Genomic DNA, 22,343 nt, shown 5'->3' with positions numbered 1-22,343 from the left:
TCTATCCAGGAAGATGGAGAATCATTTCACTCCACTGGAGTCTCTGAGGTGAATGGTAATGTAGCAGATGCCACATAATCATTGAACTCAATGTCAACACAATGCACATGTGCAATGCCTGGCAGATGATATTAAGGGTTTAATCATGTTTGATAAATGAATCTATGAATGCAAGAATAAAAGTAATGAATAGAAATTAGGGATTGGATCATATGTTAAAGGTCACTGAGCTATAACATTTTGAGGAAAGTCTGTACAATCACATCTTGAAATCTATCGATTTTCCCTTGCGAATGACTGGCCAAATATAATCCTTTATTGGATTGACAAAACAAGTTTGATAAAATAATCCAGATCCTATTTTGCTGAAAAAGACTGGGTCTGTGACTCCTAAATGTAGTGCTCCTAGGTTGCCATGGTTTCCTTCAGATATAGCTGATCAATCTTTGTATTGTCATTGTCTTTGAGAGACCAAATAAGCTGCTTGACATCAGTTTTTTCACTAAGGAATTATACTGAACTTATTTGGTTGAAAAATTTAAGTATATTAATTAGAAAGGAAACATGACAATTGTCTACATTTTTACACTTTTTCTCTGGGTATGCACATATATCTGAAAATAAAGCATTTAGACTTAGCAGTACACTGTATACATATTCCTAATCCAAAGGATCCTGAAAGTGCAAAATAATACAACAATGAGGCCATTATTGTGTGCCCTAAGGATATACTGACCAAAAAATCTTTATACTGACATTAAGTGAAGGATAACTCAAGAACATCTCTGTGAAAAAAAAAAACATCCTTCAGACTACAGAGCAGAGTTATCATCTTTTGTCTATTTATTTTCCTTTCTTTGGGATCCTCTTGAATTTACCCATTCAAAAATTTTTTCAAAAAATGCAGTTCATGGCAAAAAAAGTAAATGTATATCTAAAGTATACATTACAGAAGACAAGCATATGGGGGGACAATAATGGAAAACATAGCAAAATGACATAATAAAAGATAACAGAAGAAACAAAGGAAACTGAATTTGTTAATTTTGAGCTCTATTTAAACTTTTATATGTCATTAAAAAATAAAGTTGTTGCAATATCAAGGAAGAAATCTAATAATGAAAAAAGATACCAAATGAGACTATTCGAAGGAGAGGTAGGTTAGTGAAATATTGGATATAGAATGGAGGAAAATGTTAAATATGAGTGAAATTAAGAGTAGTAAGTTAGTCGAAGAGGCTAAAACCTGTAACCATCTTTAGATAGGAAAACCAATCAGGTTAACAATCTTCTTCAACTTTAAGAGCAATCTCAATTTTTTCTTTTAGAAAAAGTATTAACGGCAAGACTATCTTGTGTTTTTTTCAATACACCAAAATGATAAATTATTAATAAAAACCATGACAACAACAGAATCCTCCCATACAACCACTATAAAATCTGGAAATTGTGCATGGATACCCAATCATTAATGTATAAAATTAACTATGCAAAAATGTTAAAGCAGCCAAACAATTAAAGGAACAAGATTAAAATTATAAGAATATCTATTTAAGCATGCACATTACTTTTATTCACAAAGTAATTTTACAAAAAAACCCATTTCCCTTCATTGATACATGAACTGGCCTTTTAACATTGTTTGTTGCAGCTTTAGTAAAACAAAACAAAACATAAAAACAATATGGCTAAAAATATTTCATGTGTCAGTTGCATTATCATTGTAAACGGAATTCTGAAGCAAAGTCATCCCAAACTGGTATCCACCTAATAGTCCCAGACCATCTTTGGGTGAGGGGCTTCCTGGTTATATGCTGTAAGTAGGAATGGTAATTTGCTATCAATAAGACCTCATGATGGGATTGTCATAAACAGGAGAATCACTAAATTATCACACTATAGAACTGAAGTTGAACATTCCAGAACTATCACATCATTATTAGAGTATTTCAGAGACTTTTCTTCAGCACCCAAAGGTTCTTAAAGCTCCAAAATGCTAACCAACAATTGGGAAGAAGGGATTTCTTTCAACACCCAAAATAAGTAAAACTGTGAGTACAAAGGAGTAAATAAAAGCCATTTTCTGTTCTTTTAGATAGCCTCAACTACATATAAAGTCAGAATTTTAAACAAAAATATACAAGGAATGGCAATGATTTATCATAGTAAAGAAAAGTGGAATTTAAAATCACTATACAATTTCACAAAATTATAGCAACACATAGAACCTTATTCCTAAGTTGACATGCAGAAAGGAAGACTTACTGTTTTGTTGATTAATGTTACAGGGGTCTACCATTGGCACATGAACAGGTGCAAAACAAGTGGAGGAAACTCTCCACGCATTTGCATGAAGTTGTGGGGTTCCTTCTATCATGCCTGAGGGAGAACTACAAAGAAAAGAAAATGTTCATATTAGTCTCTCTCATTCATTGTATTATTTTTATAATCTTTGAATATTTAAATAATAGAATACTATTTTTCTTAATGTACAAAAAAATCTTAGAGCTCGAAATCTCTGCCAGTTTTCAAAAATATAATGATAATAGCTTCCTGCTATCGGGAGTTTATATTGTGCCAAATTGTGGACATACGTACTTTTGTTTAATCTTCATCTCATTCTATTCCTACTTTACAGAGAAAGCAAAGCAAAAACTCAGAGAAATATTAAATTTCCTTAAACTAATTAGTGGCAAAGCCAAGATGAGAACCTAGTTCTCACTGAGTTAATCAAACATCACTCATAAAAACAAAGCTTTTAATGTGTGTCGTTTAGAGTGCATGTGAAGACAAAGGTGTGGGTAGTTCACATGATTCTCTTCAGGCTAAAAATAAATGTCTCAAAGAATAAATAAGCTATGTTTTTAGTTCAACATAGCAATTTCCATTATGAAGCTTAAAATACTGAGGTCCCATCATGAAGTTAGCAAACAAACCAAATGAAAATTGAGAGAAAATGGTATAAAAGACACCCTTTGTCCAAGTGTGCTCACTTCTTCAGCTTCTTCAGCAAACCCAAATTGAAGAAAAACACCTAGCTTTCTGAAATCAGCTTTAGAAATCACATCAATGTTTAGGAGTCAATACACAACTCTACCTCCAGCAGCCATCAAGATTTAAAAACAGCCAACATGTGTTAAGTGACAGTCCCGACTGGACACTGTGCCAGACACTGTCAAAACCACTTACATGGAATTAAGGTAACCTCATTCTCCTCTTGGAAGCGTTTGACCATACCATAAGCCCTGACTGCATTAATTGCTGCAACAATTAGAAAGAGGTAGGCTTTACCTCAGTTTTTCACAGTGTCCTTCAGTAATTACTTTGGTAATCATTTAGCTCAGCTACCCTCAACTCTTTGGAGTTTCCTCGCCACAATGACAGAGACAGGAAAGAAACACAAGTCATTCCACAATTGAATGGGTCCCACCCTCTCTTCCCTTTCCTGTTCCTCAAAGTCAAACCACTTTGGAACTGTGAAGAATTAGAACAAACATCTGATTTAAAATCTCATTTGTTCAAATGAAGATACCAAGACTCAAAAATATTGCATGACCCACACTAGCTCTTTCTTCGTGCTTTCTTTTTATTTTTTTCCCCTCGCCTTCCCCTTTCTTCCCTCCCAGGAACAATAAAATATTTGGAGGTGATGCACATAGTCAGGGTTCCCAGGAGGAACGGATCCACAGCCCTGCTCTATTTCATTTAGTTTGCTTAAAACAATAAATACAAAAAAGAATTAGGAACCAAAATATGGACCTATTTACTTATTATATTTCATTTTAAAAAATAGCCTTTCAGCTCAACATACTTGACTTATTATAACAAAGCATGTAAAATAAATTTTCAATTAATAGTGTCCACTAAACTATGTTTGCAGATTCACATTAACATTCGTGAAGCAAAGAATTTTAACTTCTTAAGTTGGAAAGCTAAACAGTGTTCAAAAAAGTTATCTCCGACTCTGAAATATTATCCAGCACTCTTATCGCGCCTGAATGTTTATGCATGGAAGAGACTGGTGCCTTAGAAAGTGGCAGACAGATCTGCCATCTGTTAAACACTGACTGCTAACCCATTCTGACAAACAAGGCAAAGAAAGGAGGCTTAATATCTTTCCCAAACACCTTAGACTAGCCTCTTGATATAGCTTCTGCTTTGCAAATAGAATAGATATCAATATTGTGACCTACAAGTAAATAAAACAAAAAAAAAATTACCTACAAACAAATCACACAGGAGATAAAAGAAATAATTATTAGTTTATTTTTGTAAAATTTTAAATGACACTTCTCCAACCCATTCCAAATTTTCTTCTCCATGCCTTATTAAAAGTTCTGCTCAATTTAATGTCTGTCCACTATACATAAGATTCCTATAAATAAAAGAACCAAGGATATGATCCTTAGTTTCACCTTGCAGGCCTTGCAGTTTTGTGTGGAAACCAAACAGATAAACAATGGATTTTCATAGATAATTAATGAGTTAGAATTAATTTTGTATGGTGGGATATAACCTAGCTTTTAGAAGCAAGTAATGTATGAATTGGGTTGAACAATAAACAAAAGCTCATGAGAAAGATTAGTAAGAGGGGAGAACCCCAGACAGAAAAAAAGAGTATGTGTAAAAGTGTTGTTCTTTAAAAAAAAAAAAAAAAAAAAAAAAAAAAAAGCCCTGGTATTTGGAGAACAGTTCCCCTGAGAAATGTCCCTTGACTGCCCTGCCACAATGACCTTCTCTAAATTCCTGCTGTGCTTTTTAGCTACAATGACAAAGCTTAACATTTAATTTTTTTAAAATTATCTCAGTATTTTTATGTATTTATTGGTGAATACCTTGCCTAGCACTAAACAGTTCTTCTTAAAAATCTTTTTACCAAAGTCTGGTCAGCAAATATTGTATATATTTGTGATACACAAAGTAATGTTTTGATGATATACACAGATGTCTACTGAGAAATGCTTAAATCAAGCCAATGAACTCATCTGTCACCTCACCATGTTCTTATAATCTTTGTTGTGAGAACACAGAACATCTACTCTCTCAGCAATTTTTGAGCATATAATATATTAACTCCAGACACCGTGCTGTATAATAAATCTCTATTCATCCTTCCTAACTGAAACTGTTTCCTTGGACTAACATCTCCCATTCAGCCTCTCCCATCCTCAGTCCCTAACAACGACATGCTTTGATATTTTCAGACCAAATATTTCTTAAAGGTTTTGATCCCCTCCCAACCTGCAACACCAGCACCTTGTGAACCATGTCATCCTGTTTAAATTGATCTCACTGTGCTTTTTAGCAAAATAACAGTTGCTCAAAACAGCTACACTAAATTAGGCACTGCCTGTTTTCACAGGTAGATGAAAAGTGTTAATAATATGAGGGGAAGGGTACAGATGTATTTTATTGCTTTTCTTCCAATGAAACACAAATTAGTACAAAATACAATTATCGTAAATACCAACATGTGCTTTAAAGTTACCATTAGTACCAAATGATATTCATAATTTTAATGTATAACCTACTACCACTAATACAAAATTACATTAAAATTTTCTAAAGGTTGCAAGTTTTCAAAAATAAAATGCTGTTAAGTATTTGATAGGTATAGAGGAGAGAACAACAGGTAGCAATTAGCCCACAGGCTGAGTCACACTGTCAAAATTAAAAACCTAGCTCCAGTATATGAGTTGAATGACCTTGAAGATTTATGTGCCACTTTGAGACCTTGGTTCCTTTCCTTATCTATGAAACAATGACACTAATCAGGGAATTGCTATGCAATTTAAATATGATGATCTGTGTAAAGTTCTTTAAACAGTGACCGCTAAGCTCCTTTTAGTTAAGTAAACATTTTAAATGAATTTATATCCTCTAAATTGCCAGACATTAAACTCGGTTGGCTATTCATAAATCATACTTACAGAAAATCATCCCTTATGTTCCCATTAAATGTGCCACACAGACCTAATGTTCTTCTTTTCCATGCACTAGTGAGTTGAATATAAATTCTTTCCCCATCTATAGCAAACAGGATCTTTAAGCCAAATGTGGTTTTTAGAAGAATAAATAATGATGACAGAGTTTGAATTTCAACAATTCCTAGAGAAGGAAAAGAACATACATAAATCAGTTTTAAGACACATAGGCAGTGTTCAGCAATGTTAAAGTATGACCTCTTCTAATGGACTGAAGTGGGGAAGGCAGTTTGAAGTTCCTGCGTGAGTCCTGGGGCCAAACATAGACACCTTTTGCTGCTTTCTTTTTTTTCTTTTTTTTTTTTTTTTTTTTGGTCTTTAGTAAAGCTGGTGTCTTTTGCCACCAGAAGAGTTGCTCTTCCTTGCTCCTGTATCCTATCCTTATCACAATTTTTGCCATCCATCTGATCAAATAAGGTCAAACTCTGAGACTCATTCTTTGATCACTCCATTCCCTTCATTGCCATTCCCAACCAACCTCAGTCCAAACCACAACTAAGTTAGACCGCTCCTTTTCCAAATATACATCTTCTTTCCATCTTTACTGTTACCACCTTAAATCTCCTTATTTCTTTCATGCCCCACTTTATACCATCCTAACATTATCGGTGTCTCTTGTCTAGTGATCTGCAAAGTCACTTCCACACTGTTGTCATTGTAGTCTACCAAAGAAACCACAAAAACTACTTAAAACTCTTTCTTTCTTTGGTTGAACCATAGGCAGCTGCTATCTTTGTACATAAAATTGTCAAATAATGACAAATTCATATTTGACTCCATTCAAAGTTCCATTTCCTTAGCATGATACCTGGGTAGCATGAGTATGTAATTTATAACACAAATTGGAACATTTCTGAGAATTTCACTCTGGTATTAAAAGAGAATATTAACAACTATGCTTCAGTCCAGACATAAAAAGGGCCTTTCCCAGGAAACCACCTTGTATGAGGTCTTATAAACAAGGTTTCTGCAGCATCATTCCCACCTACTTTCCTAGTCTCATCTCCAGACATTTTCCACTTACCCTCTCCATGCTATGTCAAAACAGTTAACAGTTTCCCTTCACAAATCACCCAAGTCTACACATCCCAGCTTTGCCTGGATCACTTTCCCCATCTTCAGCCTAAGTGTTAAATGCTCAGTGAGATGTTGCCTCCTTCAGAAAACTTTCCTGACTTTTACTCCATGCCTCCCCGTATCCTTCTCCCTCTGTAAGTAGGAGTATGGTAAATGAGGCTGCACCTCATTTAAACCTCCAAAGACCCCCATACAAACCGTTACGTTTATCACATATTGCTGTAAGTCTCCATTTGCCTATCTCTCCTGGCTTCCAAGTTCTAGGCCACTTATTAAACATTAGGTCCCATAAACATGGTAGTCTTTGCTACTTCTAACTGAGAACCTGGTGACAGATACAAAGACACCGAAAAAAATACTATGTAGCCAACCCCTGGGAAAAGACACCATGTAGGTTGCATTTGCTGCTATTTCTAAGGTATGGAAAGTGCAGCATTAGCATTGCTTCCTACCTTTCAGATTGAAGCCTTGGTTAGGACTGGTGAGAATCTGTCCTCCCCTACTGAGGGTTACTTGTTTGTTAAAATCATCCTCCAGAATTAGAGTTATAGACTGCAGGCAGACCAAGCCAAGGTTCTGCATAAAAGTCAAATTATCAATGAGAGGAAAGAGAGGGAGACACAGAATAGAAAGAGACATGGTAGATGGGAAAAGGGGAGGGAGAGAAAAGAAAAAAAAAAAAGGAGAGAATGCCTGTAAATATATTCTGGTACACAGAAATCTTGAGCATAAGTAATATAACAACATGACTGCTACATAATCCATGTCATATTGTATAGTCCCACTCCCAATAAAACATATCTATGGTACGTTAAATATGCCCTAAACATAAATATATTTTACATAAAATATTAAATAAAAATGTTGTTTTCCATAGTACATGGTTAAAATACCTTTCCAAACTCATATAACTGATATATTTGATATATAAACTTCAATGAAGAACATAACCTAAAGATTTAAGATTATATTTAGAGAGCTAATTCAGACTCTGGTAAATTGCAAAGAAAAGAATCAAACTGGAAAAAATCAAATAAAGTAGTTCGGAATTTTTGTTGAAAATCACTATTTTATATTGGAATAAAACTGGAAAATGGAAAGGTTTTAGCAAATTTTTGGCCATTTGATTGAGAGATGAATAAAAGGTCTTGGTTTCTTTATTTACAATGTATTGATGTTTATTATTTCAAGAAAATATTGAAAATATGTATCTCAATATATTAAGAAAATCACTATATCTGTTTAGAATAATACGAAACTTATTCAATCCTATCAAAATAATCTATATAACAGTTTTCGAGTAAACAAAAATTTAGGCCCATTGTATAATCATACATGCAATTTTCAATGTACAAATGCCACTTAAAGTGCAATTAAATTTTAAATAAACTGCAATTAAATATGTAGCATTTAACTATTCTGAGATACATTGGTTCTCACATTGTAGTATCTCAGAAATGAGAATGCAAAGACATGTCATGATTAATAACATTCTTTCTCTCTTTTGAATATCTCAATAATCATTGTCATCTTAGTTGTGAAGATAATAACCATATTCATTCATGTACTATTCTTAATTTAGATATGAAGTTTAAGTTTGAAAAATGAATATTCCTCTGGTCATTTTGAAATGTTCTTACCTGCTCACAGGGAGCCTTCTGTAAAGTAATTGTGAATTTATCTTTTCCAGTTCCTTTCACAAGGATGTACTGGCACATGCCAATAAAAGAATAATGTCGGCCATCAAAAGTTGTAAAATGAGAATCACCCACAACAGAGCATTGAACTACCAAAAAAAGTTAAAGAATAAGGAGGAGGAGGAGGAGAAGGAGCAGTAGGAGGAAAGGAAGAAAAGGAAGAGGAAGAAGGGAGGTGAAGAAGGAAGAAATTATGTTAATTCTTAAAAAACAGGAGATCAACAGGGTAAATAATCAATAATGCATTAAAAAGTACATCTAAAGTGTTTAACATGTATTGGTTTGACAAATTTATTAGACCAAATGAAATTGTTCTATTTAATATCCAATTTAATTCTGAAATTTATTAAAAGATACTTCTTCCACAAACTTTGTAAGTTTTATAACATTTATATTATATTAATAAATTTTTACCAAATTTGCCTGCTCAAAGCTTTTAGTTATTCAATTTTCAAGTTATCCTCTGAGTACCTGCATTTATAGATTATGGCATCTCTTATTATATATGAGATGTTTATAAAGAGATGTTTTAAAAATCATTGCCATCTTCCACCCCAGTTATGAAAAAATTAAAAGATTTTCTTCAAAAACATTTTAAAATATTACCTGGACAGTCATGCTCAGTGCAGTTCCAAACTCCACCAATACATACACTAAATAAAATTACAAAAATATTAGTCTACCAGTTTGTAAGAACTGTATTAATGTTTGTATTAATTAATTAATATCTCAAAATAAATTATGTTTATAGGTTCAGAATAATTGGACTTGAAAAACATCTCTACAAAAGTTTAATTGACTAATAACTTTGAACCAGTTAGCATCTGAATTATTATCTATTATGTATTTATTTTTGTTGTCACCAAGCACTGTGACAAGAGAAAAGATGTCTTGTATGTAAGATAAACACTACCTTCCACCTTCACCAAGAAAGCAGTTTTAGCAGAGAGAGGCAGAGTCTCTGAAAATAGCATCTAAGAGCATGGTTAGGTATCTGATTGCATTTCTCTTATGTACACTAACAAACCCATTAACAGGTAGACTTATGTTTCTTTTTAGGACTGTTCTAGACGGATTTAATGTTTACCCATAATCTTAGCTAATTTGGTAAGGAATTCTAAATCTTTTTAACCATAGCCCCAAATTGGCAATATAATCACTTTTTTTAAACACCCAATAGAGAAGTCCAGGAATAGCATCAAGTTCTAAAAGCAAATTAATTATTAGCAAATTAATTATTATAAATAATAAGAAAATACAACAGACTTGTCATATGGGCATAGTATTTTATGGAATAGTCAAGGAAGATCATAAAAATCACATCATAGAAGAAAATGTGGACAGACACCCCCATGTTGTTTAAATAAAATGCAAATTCCATCTCAGAATTTTTGGAAGAAAATAAGCAGTAAGTGTAGCCTTTTAAATATCTGTTGTGATAAAGTTGTTAATTAGCCAGATACCCAGAAATAATTGGCTGTACACTGTACATACCATTCGGTACACTCTTGTTCAATTTTTGAACCAACTGCATAAGCTAATCCATGAAAACTACACGGACAATTTTCCAAGGAGATGCAAGTTCCATTGTCCATTATAAGGCCTATTCAAGAAAAATACATATCACATACTCAAAAGAAATAATAAAAATTGTATTCTTTGAATAGTATAATTCAATCAATTTTTGTAGAACACCTGCTTATATCAAGTGCTAGAAATTTAAATTCCTTTAGTTTCAAGGAGAATAGCAACAACCTGGCTCTCAGGCAATAGCTACCTCATAAGGCGTTGGTTTGTTTATTTGTTATGAACTATTTTGTTCATTCATATGAATCCTCAAACCCCAAACATACAACCCAGCTTTTTACTCTGAAAAAAATGATCTTTTTTTTCTATTTCACTGAGAAAACTAAAACAAAGATGGTGGGGTGGGGAAGATTCCTCCATGGACTTCCCTCACCATCAGCAACTTCCCTCCAGAATCTATACACATAAGCCCTGTCTTCCCACCTACTTCTAGAGATTTATTTTCCCCCTACTTTAGGTTGATCCCTTCACTAGCAAACTAGGTCCCATCTTGTCTTAATTATTCAGTGATCTTGTTCTAGCAATTAATTCATTTCATAAGGGTCTTTTTCAATGAGTTTCAACTTTCTTACCCCACGACTTGTCATCAAAAACTCCAGGTTCACCAAAGAGAATTAGACAACTAAATGGTGTTTTCTTGCATTTGAGGAAAGAAGAAAGAGCAGGAGGGAAAAAGTATATTCTTGGGCTATTATCTATTCATTCAAAGGTGAGAGATTTGCATGATTGTAATAAAGATAATAGAGCCAGGCAGTACTACTCAACAGTCCCCCTGTTTTTGTACTGTTTGTTAATAAAGAGGTTGTACCAGTACTTAAACCAATTATGTTCCTATGTTCAGAATTTCATTGAATTGGCCATTTTCTTAGCAAGACATTATAGGAGAAAGCATTGTTTCTATTTCTGTGAATGGGTTTATATTATGTTGCAACCTCCTTATCTTGTCATGGACAGGTAACAACTCGGGACTGGCACTGGTTCATCGTACTGACACCAACAGAACAATGAACTGAAGTCAACAGACTCATTTCCATGTAATTCTCATTTATATTAAGCATATGACATGGGGGGAATCACTTAACATCTTTGGATTCTATTTTTTTTTTAATCTGTAAAGCTAAAAGGGTTTGAGCATTCCTCAGTATTCTTCCTAAACATCTATCAGTACCAATAAATTACCCTTTAATTTTAAATATCATCTCTATCTCTTCTTCTAAGTTATGTTTCATTTCAAATATTAAAACTACATTAAGACTTAAATCATATAATGGAAAAATCTGAATGCTTTTTCTCAAACTTTCATCTTTTAAAAAATGAAAATTCATAAATTATTAAATATCATTAAACATTAAAAGAATAAAATATTTGCCATGAGAACTTTAGAACTATAAATTCCAAGTTCCCTGGGAAATATAAAGTAATGAGCCCTTATTCAAGAAAAGCAACCATTCCTCTGATTGAATTCAACTATCAAATCCTGTGAGGGTAGAAAATTGCAATAGCCTTGATGTCCTGGGAGAGGACAAAAAAACCAAGAAGAGATCCTTAGATTGCTGAGTTCTAGTTTCTATGGGTAAAAACACAGTTTCCTCATGAGGCACTTACCATCCGGGCAGTAACATCCATCAAGACAATGAAGATTGCTGCCAAGACACTGCTTCTCAAATGTGCAGGTAGGTGGGCAACAACTAATGCAATCCCGATGCACAAAGCTATCATCACATTTATCAGCTAAAATGGGCAGACAGGGGAGCTTTAGATCAATCTTATACACCTCTCTTCCAAAACATTAGTGTTTAAAAAAATATTCAAGTTTACAAATACAATTACTTTAGTTAAAAAAAAAAAATCCTTGCAATTCATTAGTTGTGATTTCTAGGTCAAGACCAGAATTATAAGGAAATGCACAGGGTTTGAAAAATAAAGAACATACTGCAAGCTGGAAAGTCATCTCTCCAGTCTTGAATAGGGTAGCCAGCATGAGAACAGGCTCTGGCATACTCTGTGGCTGCTCGACAATAGGTTTCATCATCATCTGTCCTGGGAAGTCAAAAGACAGAACCAGAATCACACAGGAAATATTGAGAACCCTACCTTAAAGCTACTGACTCCTAAAAATTCTGAGTGCTTAGCAAATCTTCCATTATTAAAAGATGTCAGTATGTCTGTCTTAGTAGAAATAATAATGTGAAAAACCACACCAATATGAGATTCCAGTTAAGTATGCCCACGGACATACTGTCTTCATCAAAGTCTTTCAGCAATTTGACTTCTCTTCTGAGTCAAGGAACCACATACTAGAAAACATTTTTGTTTTAATGATAATATTCCTACCAGAATCCTTGTATATAAATTTTCACCTCCACACAAAACATTTCAGGTATTTTAGGGCTTAGTAATCATAACAGATAAAATTTAAATCCCACTGAACAGATAAAATTCTATCCCCCAAAAAACACCAAGTATGAAAACAGTTTGAAAGCACCATGTTCTTGATTATCCACATTCTGAAATAGTCTGCAGCACTCAAGTACCACTCAAAAGGATTTTGATGCTTCCTTAGTAGTTCTTGCAATAAGGCTCTCTAAACCATCTTTGAAAGATAGCATTTAACTTAGATAGCATTTAACTTAAGATTTAAAAGAAAATTTTGAATTCTTGTACTAAAGTTCAGTATTCTTATAACATTGCCAAGAGTAAATAATCTCCAATTATTTTCTTGTAATCACTTTAGGAATGCTCCAAACAACAGTTTCTTATGGGATCTGCCAATTTCCAAAGTAGATTAACTAGGCACTTTGTTTATAACAAGTCAGTCGGCTTGTTTTTCAGCCCAACCCAAACTCAAAATTAAATAGTTAAATATTTCAAAAGATAATGACCTTAGGAATGTTTCATTTGTGAATCTTAACATTTTCATTATCTCAATTGCAAAAGCCACCATCTCAAATTTTACTTGTCCTGTGCTACTGTAATTGGAGTCATGTAGCTTATCCAGTCCAATTAACTGAGCTTTAGAAGGAAAAAAGGATTCTAACATATAAACTTTAGAAACCCAGGAAATTCTAAAATACAAACAAAGAAGATCTTTTTGAGAAGCCGCACAAGGTAAAAAATGCTGAACTCCTGGAAAGGCATTAAGTTTATGATTTATCTTAAGATATGTGCATGTTTCTTGCAATTAACAATGTTTTTGAAAGTTAGCAAAGTAAATGATTATTGGTCTTCCAACTCAGTGCAAATAATATTAAAAACCTACCATTTATCAAGTGTCTTGTTACTTTAGGAACCACGCTAGGCGCATTATCATACAGCACCTCATTAAAACTCTACAGTTGATCAGGAAAGAAATTATTATCTCAACCTACTGAGGGGAAATAAGCTTATTTTTCCATTCTGCATGTTAATTTTAAAAGCAGAAATAAGCACTAAAGAATATTTTTTCCTACTTCAATTGACTTTGACGTGGTAAGATCATTTCCTTCCTGGCTTTGGCATTTTTGAAAGCACAAATAGGAGGACATAGTTTCAAGGATTGGTTTTGCATTGTCCTTCAAGTTCAAACACAAATATCATCTCCAAGGAGCCTCAGAGATGTCCCTGGTGAAGTCAGTGGTCCTCCATGTGCATTGAACTTTACATTTAGAACACTCTATCACTGCTAGAAACCTGTTTCTCTGTCTCACTAGAATGAGTTCCCAGGATGGAAATTATGCCTACGTTGTCTCTGTTTCCCTCAGTGTAGCACAAAGCTCAGAATAGATGCTCAAAAGATGAATGTTGAATTAAATTCAATATACCAATATAATCCAAGCCGGAAATTAATTTGTGTTCCACCAATTCATATTTTCACTATCATGTCACAGGACCCTTGTGACTTCTTTCCCTAATATAGGAAATGAAAAAGAATCATTCATTTCCTATTAAATGGAAGAAAGACTATAACCAGGTTGAGTGCTGAATGAAATACTGAGGGATGTGAAAGGCTAACTCCCGTAGCTTCTCACTCTCATTCTGTCATTGTCCACTCACTCAATTATGATGCTCATCTTCTGATATTACATGCCTGTTCTGCCCCAAACCTGGCCTCTGCACCTCAGACACACCTCTGAAGGGGTCAGCTAATTTCAACCAGTACAGTGTTGCTCTATTCTGCTTTTTAATTGGCTCTGGAGAAACCAAAGTTTCTAAGGCAAAAGCCTAAAGATATCAGAATTTCAAAAGATAAAAATGTTAATTTCTCAATGATGAAATATCAGAAGTGCTAGAGGCTGATTTTTGTCTCTAGATTCCTCTTCTGTTCAGTATTAGAACCCCAAGTTTTTGCTGAGTATAAAGCTGCCCAACCAAAGAAAATAGTGCCAGCTTCCTTTATATCAGGAGTGGCCATGTTTCTAAGTTCTGGCCCAGATGGTAAAAAGTTGGAGTATGTATGAAGCTTCTAGGTTAAAAAAAAAAAAAAAGCATTCTATTTCCTTCCTCCATTTCTAGGGGGCTAAAATGCACATACAGTGGTGTTCCATAAAATTGAGAATAATACATTAGCCCAAGGGAATGGCATGGCAACAAGATAGAACATTCATTGGAAAATTTATGGAGCAGAGCTATGATATCAAACCAAGAACTCTTACCAGCTTGAACTTTTATATGATGGAAACAAAAACATCCCGTTTAATTTAATCCACTGTTTCTTTGGCTATTGGAGCAGTTAAACATATCCCAAACTAGTAAATGAAGAATGATTTTCCTAGCCAACCAAAAGATAGTTCGTCTCAGCCTAATTGAGAAATGGATGCTAAAGATGTTAAGATTGAAAAGACTACTGAACAGCAATCCAAGAATGAGTCACTATAGAAGAACAATTTTAGTTACATTTATATGAAAAATAAGGGTCATGGCTTATCCATGGAGATTTTCACAAAAAAGATTGAGCAAAAAACAAGGAAAGATAACAAGTAGCTCTCAAATAAAAAATAAAACCAAAAGGGAACCAAATTTTTAAAAATATACAGTAAGATCAATGTCCACTACTTTAGACAGAAGGGAAGTTATTCTGAAGCTTCTGCACTAGTTTAGGAATCTCTAAAATTTAGACTATATACAAGGTACAACTATACTATACCCAAAATTAACAAGTATCACAAGTAAGTTTATTTTAATATTTGGAAAATACAATTGTATTCATTACTTTTATAACGATTTCAATATAATTAAAGAAATAATTACAGATACATACCACCTCAACCTTTCTTCTTTGATCTCACCTTTGATCTCTCACTTCCACCTCCTAACAAGCTACGAAAGATTCCTTTTAAGTATCTTTACTCAACCAAAAACCAGTCTCGTCTTTAAAGACCAGACACTTCTTGGGATTCATAAAATATGGAGACAGACATAGTACAATTCCTCGAGGCATTCTTGAACCTTCAAGATGGCTAATCAAAGGCACTTGGTAACTTCTTGGAAAAAATAAATAAATAAATAACCACTTCAATAATAGATAATTATCCTAAGTTCTGAAATGGTAAACAAAGTATAGTGAATTAAAGCCTAGACAACCATCTGCTCTTGGTATTCTTAACCTGGGGTAGCCTGCAGCAATCTGTGACCTTGGATAGGAAAAAGCATTCATCTTCCAGTGAAACAGCATGGTCTTTGATCATGCACACAGACAACAGGTCATAGTGCACTTAGCAGTGTCTGTGATTTTGTCCCCAACATGCCTCACATCTCACCTTCTCATGTTTTCTTATTTTCATTTTCCATTTCAATTGCATTGGTTATCACAAAGCAGTAGTTATTAGATTTACAACACATTGAAAAGCACACATACACATACACACACATAGAGTTTGGTAACTAATTCATTACAATTAGTTTCCGTTTTAATCTTGTGATTTTTGTGTATTTCAAACATTATTTTGAAAAAGTGTGTATATAAATAAAGATACAGATATAAGTATAGATACAGATAAACATATACATATAATCTGGATTCCCAAAAAGGTGTCAGTGGAACAAAAATGTTTAAGAGTGAAATATATTCTATTCACATTTGCTATGTAAAACATTTAGACTGTACATTTTAGATAGCAAGTCTTTAATAACTATTAATAAAGTTTATGTTTTATATTCCCCATTACATTTTACAAATTGCTGAAATGTCTAAGTTACAGAAGTGCTTTTTGCTTTTCTTTGTGCATAAAGAAAATTTCATTGAAACTTCTAATCATTTCACTTACTTGCAAAGATCATTAACACAGCTGGCAATATATAAGTATGGATCGATATATTCATGGCAGCTCAGAAAAGGAAACTGCAACAGTATTTGACACTTAAAGAAGATTGCCTATGGGGGGTAAAAATCCAGTCATCAGAACATGTTTAATGGTAGGCATGTAGTTTCCTCATTTTTTAAATTATTTGTTTGTTTGTTACTGATCTATCTGCAAGACTCTTTGATCTTACCAAGAAAGAGAAGATAATTTGTATTTATGGATTTTAACCAACAGTTTTCTTATGACATATTTTCATGATGAGTACATTTATTAAACTAATCATATTCACTGTTTCCAAAATAATCTTAAAGCTGATACCTATTGCAATTACTTCCTGAATTTCATATTTTTAATTATGTTGTATCTGTACTAAAATGCCTAATGTTACATATACAAATAACACTGGTATATTATGTCCAAATGCCTAAATATTTTATATCAAATTTACCTCAAATGCTGGCATTCCACTGGAACATGGATTTGGGAAATCTGAGGGTGTGGGTACACATTTGGTGTCATCTGAAGTTTGCACCAACCAACTATTTGCAAACATAGCAATGTCTTCCGTATAGTCCTCTATTTTACACAAACACACACACAAGCAAATAGTGGTAAGTATATCATTTTCCACAAACATAGACACTATTTTTAAACATTAACTTCCTGGTCAAAAAGTTAAACTCAGTAATATAATTACCTATGTGATATCAAATTATAACCTGACTTTAGCATGATAAAAATAAGCTGAACAAAACATAAATACCAAACAAATTTAATACCACTGGAGAGCAAAAGGAAACCCACTGGAACCATGTGAGGAGGGATTGAAAGTGACCTGGTCTGACATACACACCAGGAAAATGTCAACTAGCCAGCATTCAGTTTAGTGCTGTGTAAAGGAGAAAAACTCTGCACAAAACTAAAACAATAAAAATTTTTAAAAAATAAGTAAAAGTTTGGCATTCTCATATTTCAGGTTAATCAAAAACTTATTAAAATTGAACTTCCATTTTTAGGGTTCCCAAACAATAAAAAAAAAAATTGTTGAGCCCTTTGGGACAGTTCGGAGTACAGTAACATAAACAATGAAAGACTAGAAAAAATACCTAAAAAAAAGAGAAGATTAACATGGGGTTTTGTGATGAACGTGGTTCTAAAAAAACTCAGGAAACAGCCCAGGACTAAGAATCCTGAACCAGTCCCAGCTTTACTCATAGGGGAAGATTTAGGAGCTCATATATGGGCCAGCAGACATTTGATGGTGAACACTTTGGACTCTTGGCTCCAAATCAAGTTTAAATTGGCTTACCACCTGACCTGTGCACAAGTTTAAGACCTGATATGGAAACTGATCCTGCCCCACATTCAGACAAAGGCTTTCTCAAATCTCAAGGACTTGGCAGAACCAAACTGGATGTCATCTGGAAGCTTTGTTTAAGACTATTAGACGTCATATTTGAGCTTTGGTTTCTCTACCACCCAGATTGGCAGGGTCAACGGTCCACCACCAATGGCAGTCTACTGCACCACTGAATCAAATATCTTAAGCTAAATGTTTCACCATGTTTCTGATCATCTTCAAGACAGGAAGATAATGTCTGCATGTCTCTACAAATGTTGGGAAGATTGTTTTAAGTTCACTATCTATAAAAATGTTTTGCTCTCTTAGTACACAATTCCAAACTTCACTGTGTCCTAGAAGACTGAATGATTTGGCCTTTGCACTCTCTCTACTACCCTCCCCTGACCTCCTATATCTTTTTCTTATTCTCCTACTTCCATTCTTGCTCAATCTTTCCAGTCATCCTGGCTTTTTCTGCTCTTCAAACAAACTCATTCCCACCTTAGGGTACTTGTTCTCACTTCTCCTTCAAAACCATGCTTCCCTCAGCTTCCCTCTGCTCCCTCTCTTACTTCATTCAGACCTCTTTCAATGTGACGCCATCACAGGGGCCTCCTCTGCTACATGACCTAAACTAATGCCAAACGCACAAACTTATTCTATCCCTCTTTATCTCCTTCCCCTACCTTTTGTTCATGGATGTTATGGCTCGCCAAAAAATAAAATATATATATTTATATTTATATATATATACTCTACTTATATATGTATATACTCTATTTATATATATATTTATATATATACTCTACTTAATTTATCATCCATCACAATGTGGACCACATGAAGAGAGAGAGTTTATCTATGCTGTTCTATTGCTGTAAATAGTTCAGTATCTAGCACATAGTAAGCAGGTGTTCAAAATATATTTGCTGAATGAATGAATAAAAAAAAAGGAGAGTTTGCAATACTTCTTAAATTAGAATCCTAGAGCATTCAAACTAGTCTGAACCATTTCATTATCTTTGATATGGTTGGTAATGATACATACTGAACAAAATATAGACCTGCTCTAATATACTTATTTTAAAATTGATGTTCTTTTTCAAGAAAATCTTACATAGTCACATTTCATTTCAAAACATCATTTTTAAAGGTCCAAAGAACAAAAATATTTTCTTAAGTCACACTTATTTTCAATATTTTTTCTAGCCAATCAACACTTTATTTTTCCAGGTGACACTTGCACAGATGTTACTGTCTACTCCCTGATCCTAATAGGGGGTTCCACCCAGGGCCCAGAAGACCAGATTTCCTTCTTTCTCCCTAGAACAGTAGGAAAACCCCTTGTCTCAATAAGACAGACACATGCGGGCTGGGGATATGGCTAAGTTGGTAGAGTGCTTGCCATGCAAGCACAAGGCCCTGGGTTCAAATACCCGGCACCAGAAAAAAAAAAAAAAAAAAGGCAAAAAGGCACATGCTTACCAACCCCAGCACTGATCCATGTCCTAAGGGACCCTGCTGTCCTGCATCATGAGAGTGAAACTACGGCAAAGGTGCAAATTTCAATGTTATTAAAGCACCTGGGCAATCCCTTTGAATTCACTTCAATCCCAGCTTTTGAACCTCTTAGCTATTTTCACTATTTTGCATTCAAAAAGGTCACAGCATTTATTATGAAAACTTAAATCCATTTCTATTGGTGGTCTGGGAGCCTGCTAAACTAAAATTAAAATGGATCGTATGAAATAACATTGTAAGTAGTATAATTTATTGTTCATATTGGGACACTTTCAATACTGAAGAGGAGACACTATTAATTATTATGCTGGGAAAAATGAGAGTAAACCAGGGCTTCTATGTTGGTGCATAGTGAGATACAGACATGAATTATGGAAACAGAATTCTCAACTAGACAACAAATTTAAATCTTTGCATGTGCACAGAGAATCTCAAGTCTCATTTCTTTGTGAAGTCATCCTTGAAGGATGAGTAGGAATGCAGAGAGAAAATAAAGTTTTAATTACTGCTAAGAAACTCTGCATTCATTGACATTCAAACTATCCAATTCTCCCTTAAGCTTTTTCTAATCAGCACAATACAGGCTGAGTTTCAAGAAAATACGAGACATCTTAAAGCTAAAGAAAATGTAGCTCCTCTATAGACATTTTCTTGCATTTTTATAATATGGAAGGAAATAGAAGGACAATTTTTTGTATGCATTCCTACAAGCTGTAAGTTAGATATATTTTTTAAATTCTTCTGCCTTACACTGTGTACCAAATAAATTTGTGAAGAAGCTAAAATCTCTTTGAGGGCTCCTCCTGCACACCTTCAAAAGTCTTTGTTTTCTGCCAGTTCAACCATAACTCAGTTTAACTGCCTCCTGCCAGTCTTCTCCCACTTCTAATCTGCTAACACCCTTGTGCCTGCTACCCCAGTTATCTTGCTGTGAAAAACTATTTTGTGTTTCAGGTTATCAGAATCTGGCTCTTCACTCAGATCCCTAATCTGAGTCTCCATGCCTATAGCAAGAGCAGATGCTATCTTCTATTCTGACCCACAGCACCCTCCCTGATGTCCCAGGGGCCCACTCAAGAGAACTGGACTGAATATTACTTTTTTCGTGAAGCTTTGATACAGAATAAAAATAAATTTTAAAATGACCTTCTGATTGGTTCTGCCTAAGTTCAAAACCCTGATTCTTAGTACAATCTCTAGATTCCAAATTTATGAACCCTTTCATTCCAAATACCCAAATGGATGCAAAATACCATTTCATGATGATTCTAATACTCTACATTTGCATGGTGCTCACGGATTTTTGAGCACTTTGACTTACATTTTCTCATTAGATATCCACAGTCTGGGATGCTCTCAGCGTCATTACTATTGTCTCCATTTTACATATAAGAAAATTGACTCTTTGGCGTCCTACTCACATAGCTCCTACTACACTAATCCTGATGCTGTATTATCCATCTTGGACAAAATGTTTGCATTTTAATGAGCACTTCTGAAAGCTATGTAAAGACATTTTCAAACATTTTCATCTCAACTTCATTACAGTCATGTTGGGAAATGCTTAGAGATGATTATAAATAAAATGTATTGAGTATTATCTACATCCCAGGCACTCTGTTTTACATGGATTGTCTCATTTAATCCTTGCAGCTCTCTTAAGCACTTATAGTATTACATCATTAGCCTTAGGAAGTATAATAAATAGCAAAGCAGAATTTGAATACTACAGTCTGATTCCTGAACCCACTCTCAAAGTGGCCCTTTTACTCTCCCTTAAGACAGAACATATAGGCAATGCATCTCTATTCATTTTGGAATATAAAACAAAAAGTATTATGTAGTAAATTACAGTTTAAGATGCAATTGCTCACATCCGTAAGCATAGGGCTAGGAGCCAGTTTTGCAGTATCTGTAATTCAACCATAACAGTATAATTTATAAGCTACATTACATTGGGCATATTACTGGCTATGTTCATCATAAAATTAAGAAAATACTACCTACCCTACAGGATGTTGTAAGGGTTGGGAATAATACAACTATGTATTCATATTAATATTGTGATAAACAGTACCAAGATGTAGTAGTAGTAGTAGTACTGACTATAATTTCAGAATTGTTATATTCCTATTTTACAGCTGAAGAAACTGAGCATCTGAAAGGTTAAATGATTGAATTATAGAATTTGTTAGAGTTGAAACGATTCAAAGCAAGGCCACTGGTACTAAGAACAATGTTCTTTTCTTGTAGCATCCGTATGTGTGAATCTAAATTACAATGATGGTTTGTGACTCTCATATTCTATTCCCACTGCACACTAGTACCCAAATTCAAAGAGTCCATTTCTAATAACTCATTGAGGTTAGTTTCATGACTTAAATTTAATAGATATTGGGTAGATATAATAGATATTGGGTAGATTTAATAGATATTGGTAAACCCTTTTTAAGTTACTATTCAATTTTTATAATCCTGTCTGTATTTCATAATATTTATAAAAGTATTATTTATCAGTTATTTAGCTTATTCCTATTAAGACTAGATACAAAATGACTTTTGTCCTAAAGTAGATGTTTGATTCAGAAGGGTTTCAATTGCTAGAAAATAAATTCCAGGAGCAGTGGGATCTTTGTTTTGTTCACTGTTGTATCCCAAGTTCCTACAGCAGGAGATACAGATATATCCCATGCTGCTAACACAAAGTAAATGCTTAATTAATCTTTGCTATGGAAATAAGTGCTGCATTTTAATTTAGCAACTAGCTAGAAAACTGGCTCATAGTTTTCAAGAATAAGACAAAGTGTTTTATGATTCAAACTTCACTTGAAATCACTAAAGCAAGAATGTGGCAGCC

At 34.0% G+C, this 22,343-nt stretch overlaps 1 protein-coding gene across 1 annotated transcript in view; it reads right to left on the bottom strand.

Moving 5' to 3' along the window:
- Positions 1-22,343, bottom strand: part of OTOGL (otogelin like) — a 122,831-nt gene that overhangs the window by 83,206 nt on the left and 17,282 nt on the right. The window contains exons 9-18 of the mRNA XM_079141184.1: positions 17,072-17,199; positions 16,588-16,694; positions 12,279-12,385; positions 11,951-12,076; positions 10,253-10,361; positions 9,365-9,411; positions 8,702-8,847; positions 7,514-7,637; positions 5,931-6,108; positions 2,266-2,390 (exon numbers count right to left, since the gene is read on the bottom strand). Coding sequence (XP_078997310.1) covers positions 2,266-2,390; positions 5,931-6,108; positions 7,514-7,637; positions 8,702-8,847; positions 9,365-9,411; positions 10,253-10,361; positions 11,951-12,076; positions 12,279-12,385; positions 16,588-16,694; positions 17,072-17,199 — 1,197 coding nt within the window. The remainder of the gene's footprint in view (positions 1-2,265; positions 2,391-5,930; positions 6,109-7,513; positions 7,638-8,701; positions 8,848-9,364; positions 9,412-10,252; positions 10,362-11,950; positions 12,077-12,278; positions 12,386-16,587; positions 16,695-17,071; positions 17,200-22,343) is intronic.

Source organism: Sciurus vulgaris (genome assembly GCF_902686455.1).
Source record: "Sciurus vulgaris genome assembly, chromosome: 5".
In the NCBI taxonomy this organism is placed as follows: Eukaryota; Metazoa; Chordata; class Mammalia; order Rodentia; family Sciuridae; genus Sciurus; species Sciurus vulgaris.
Note: the sequence above shows the minus strand (reverse complement) of the source record. Positions and strands in the feature narration are given on the sequence as shown.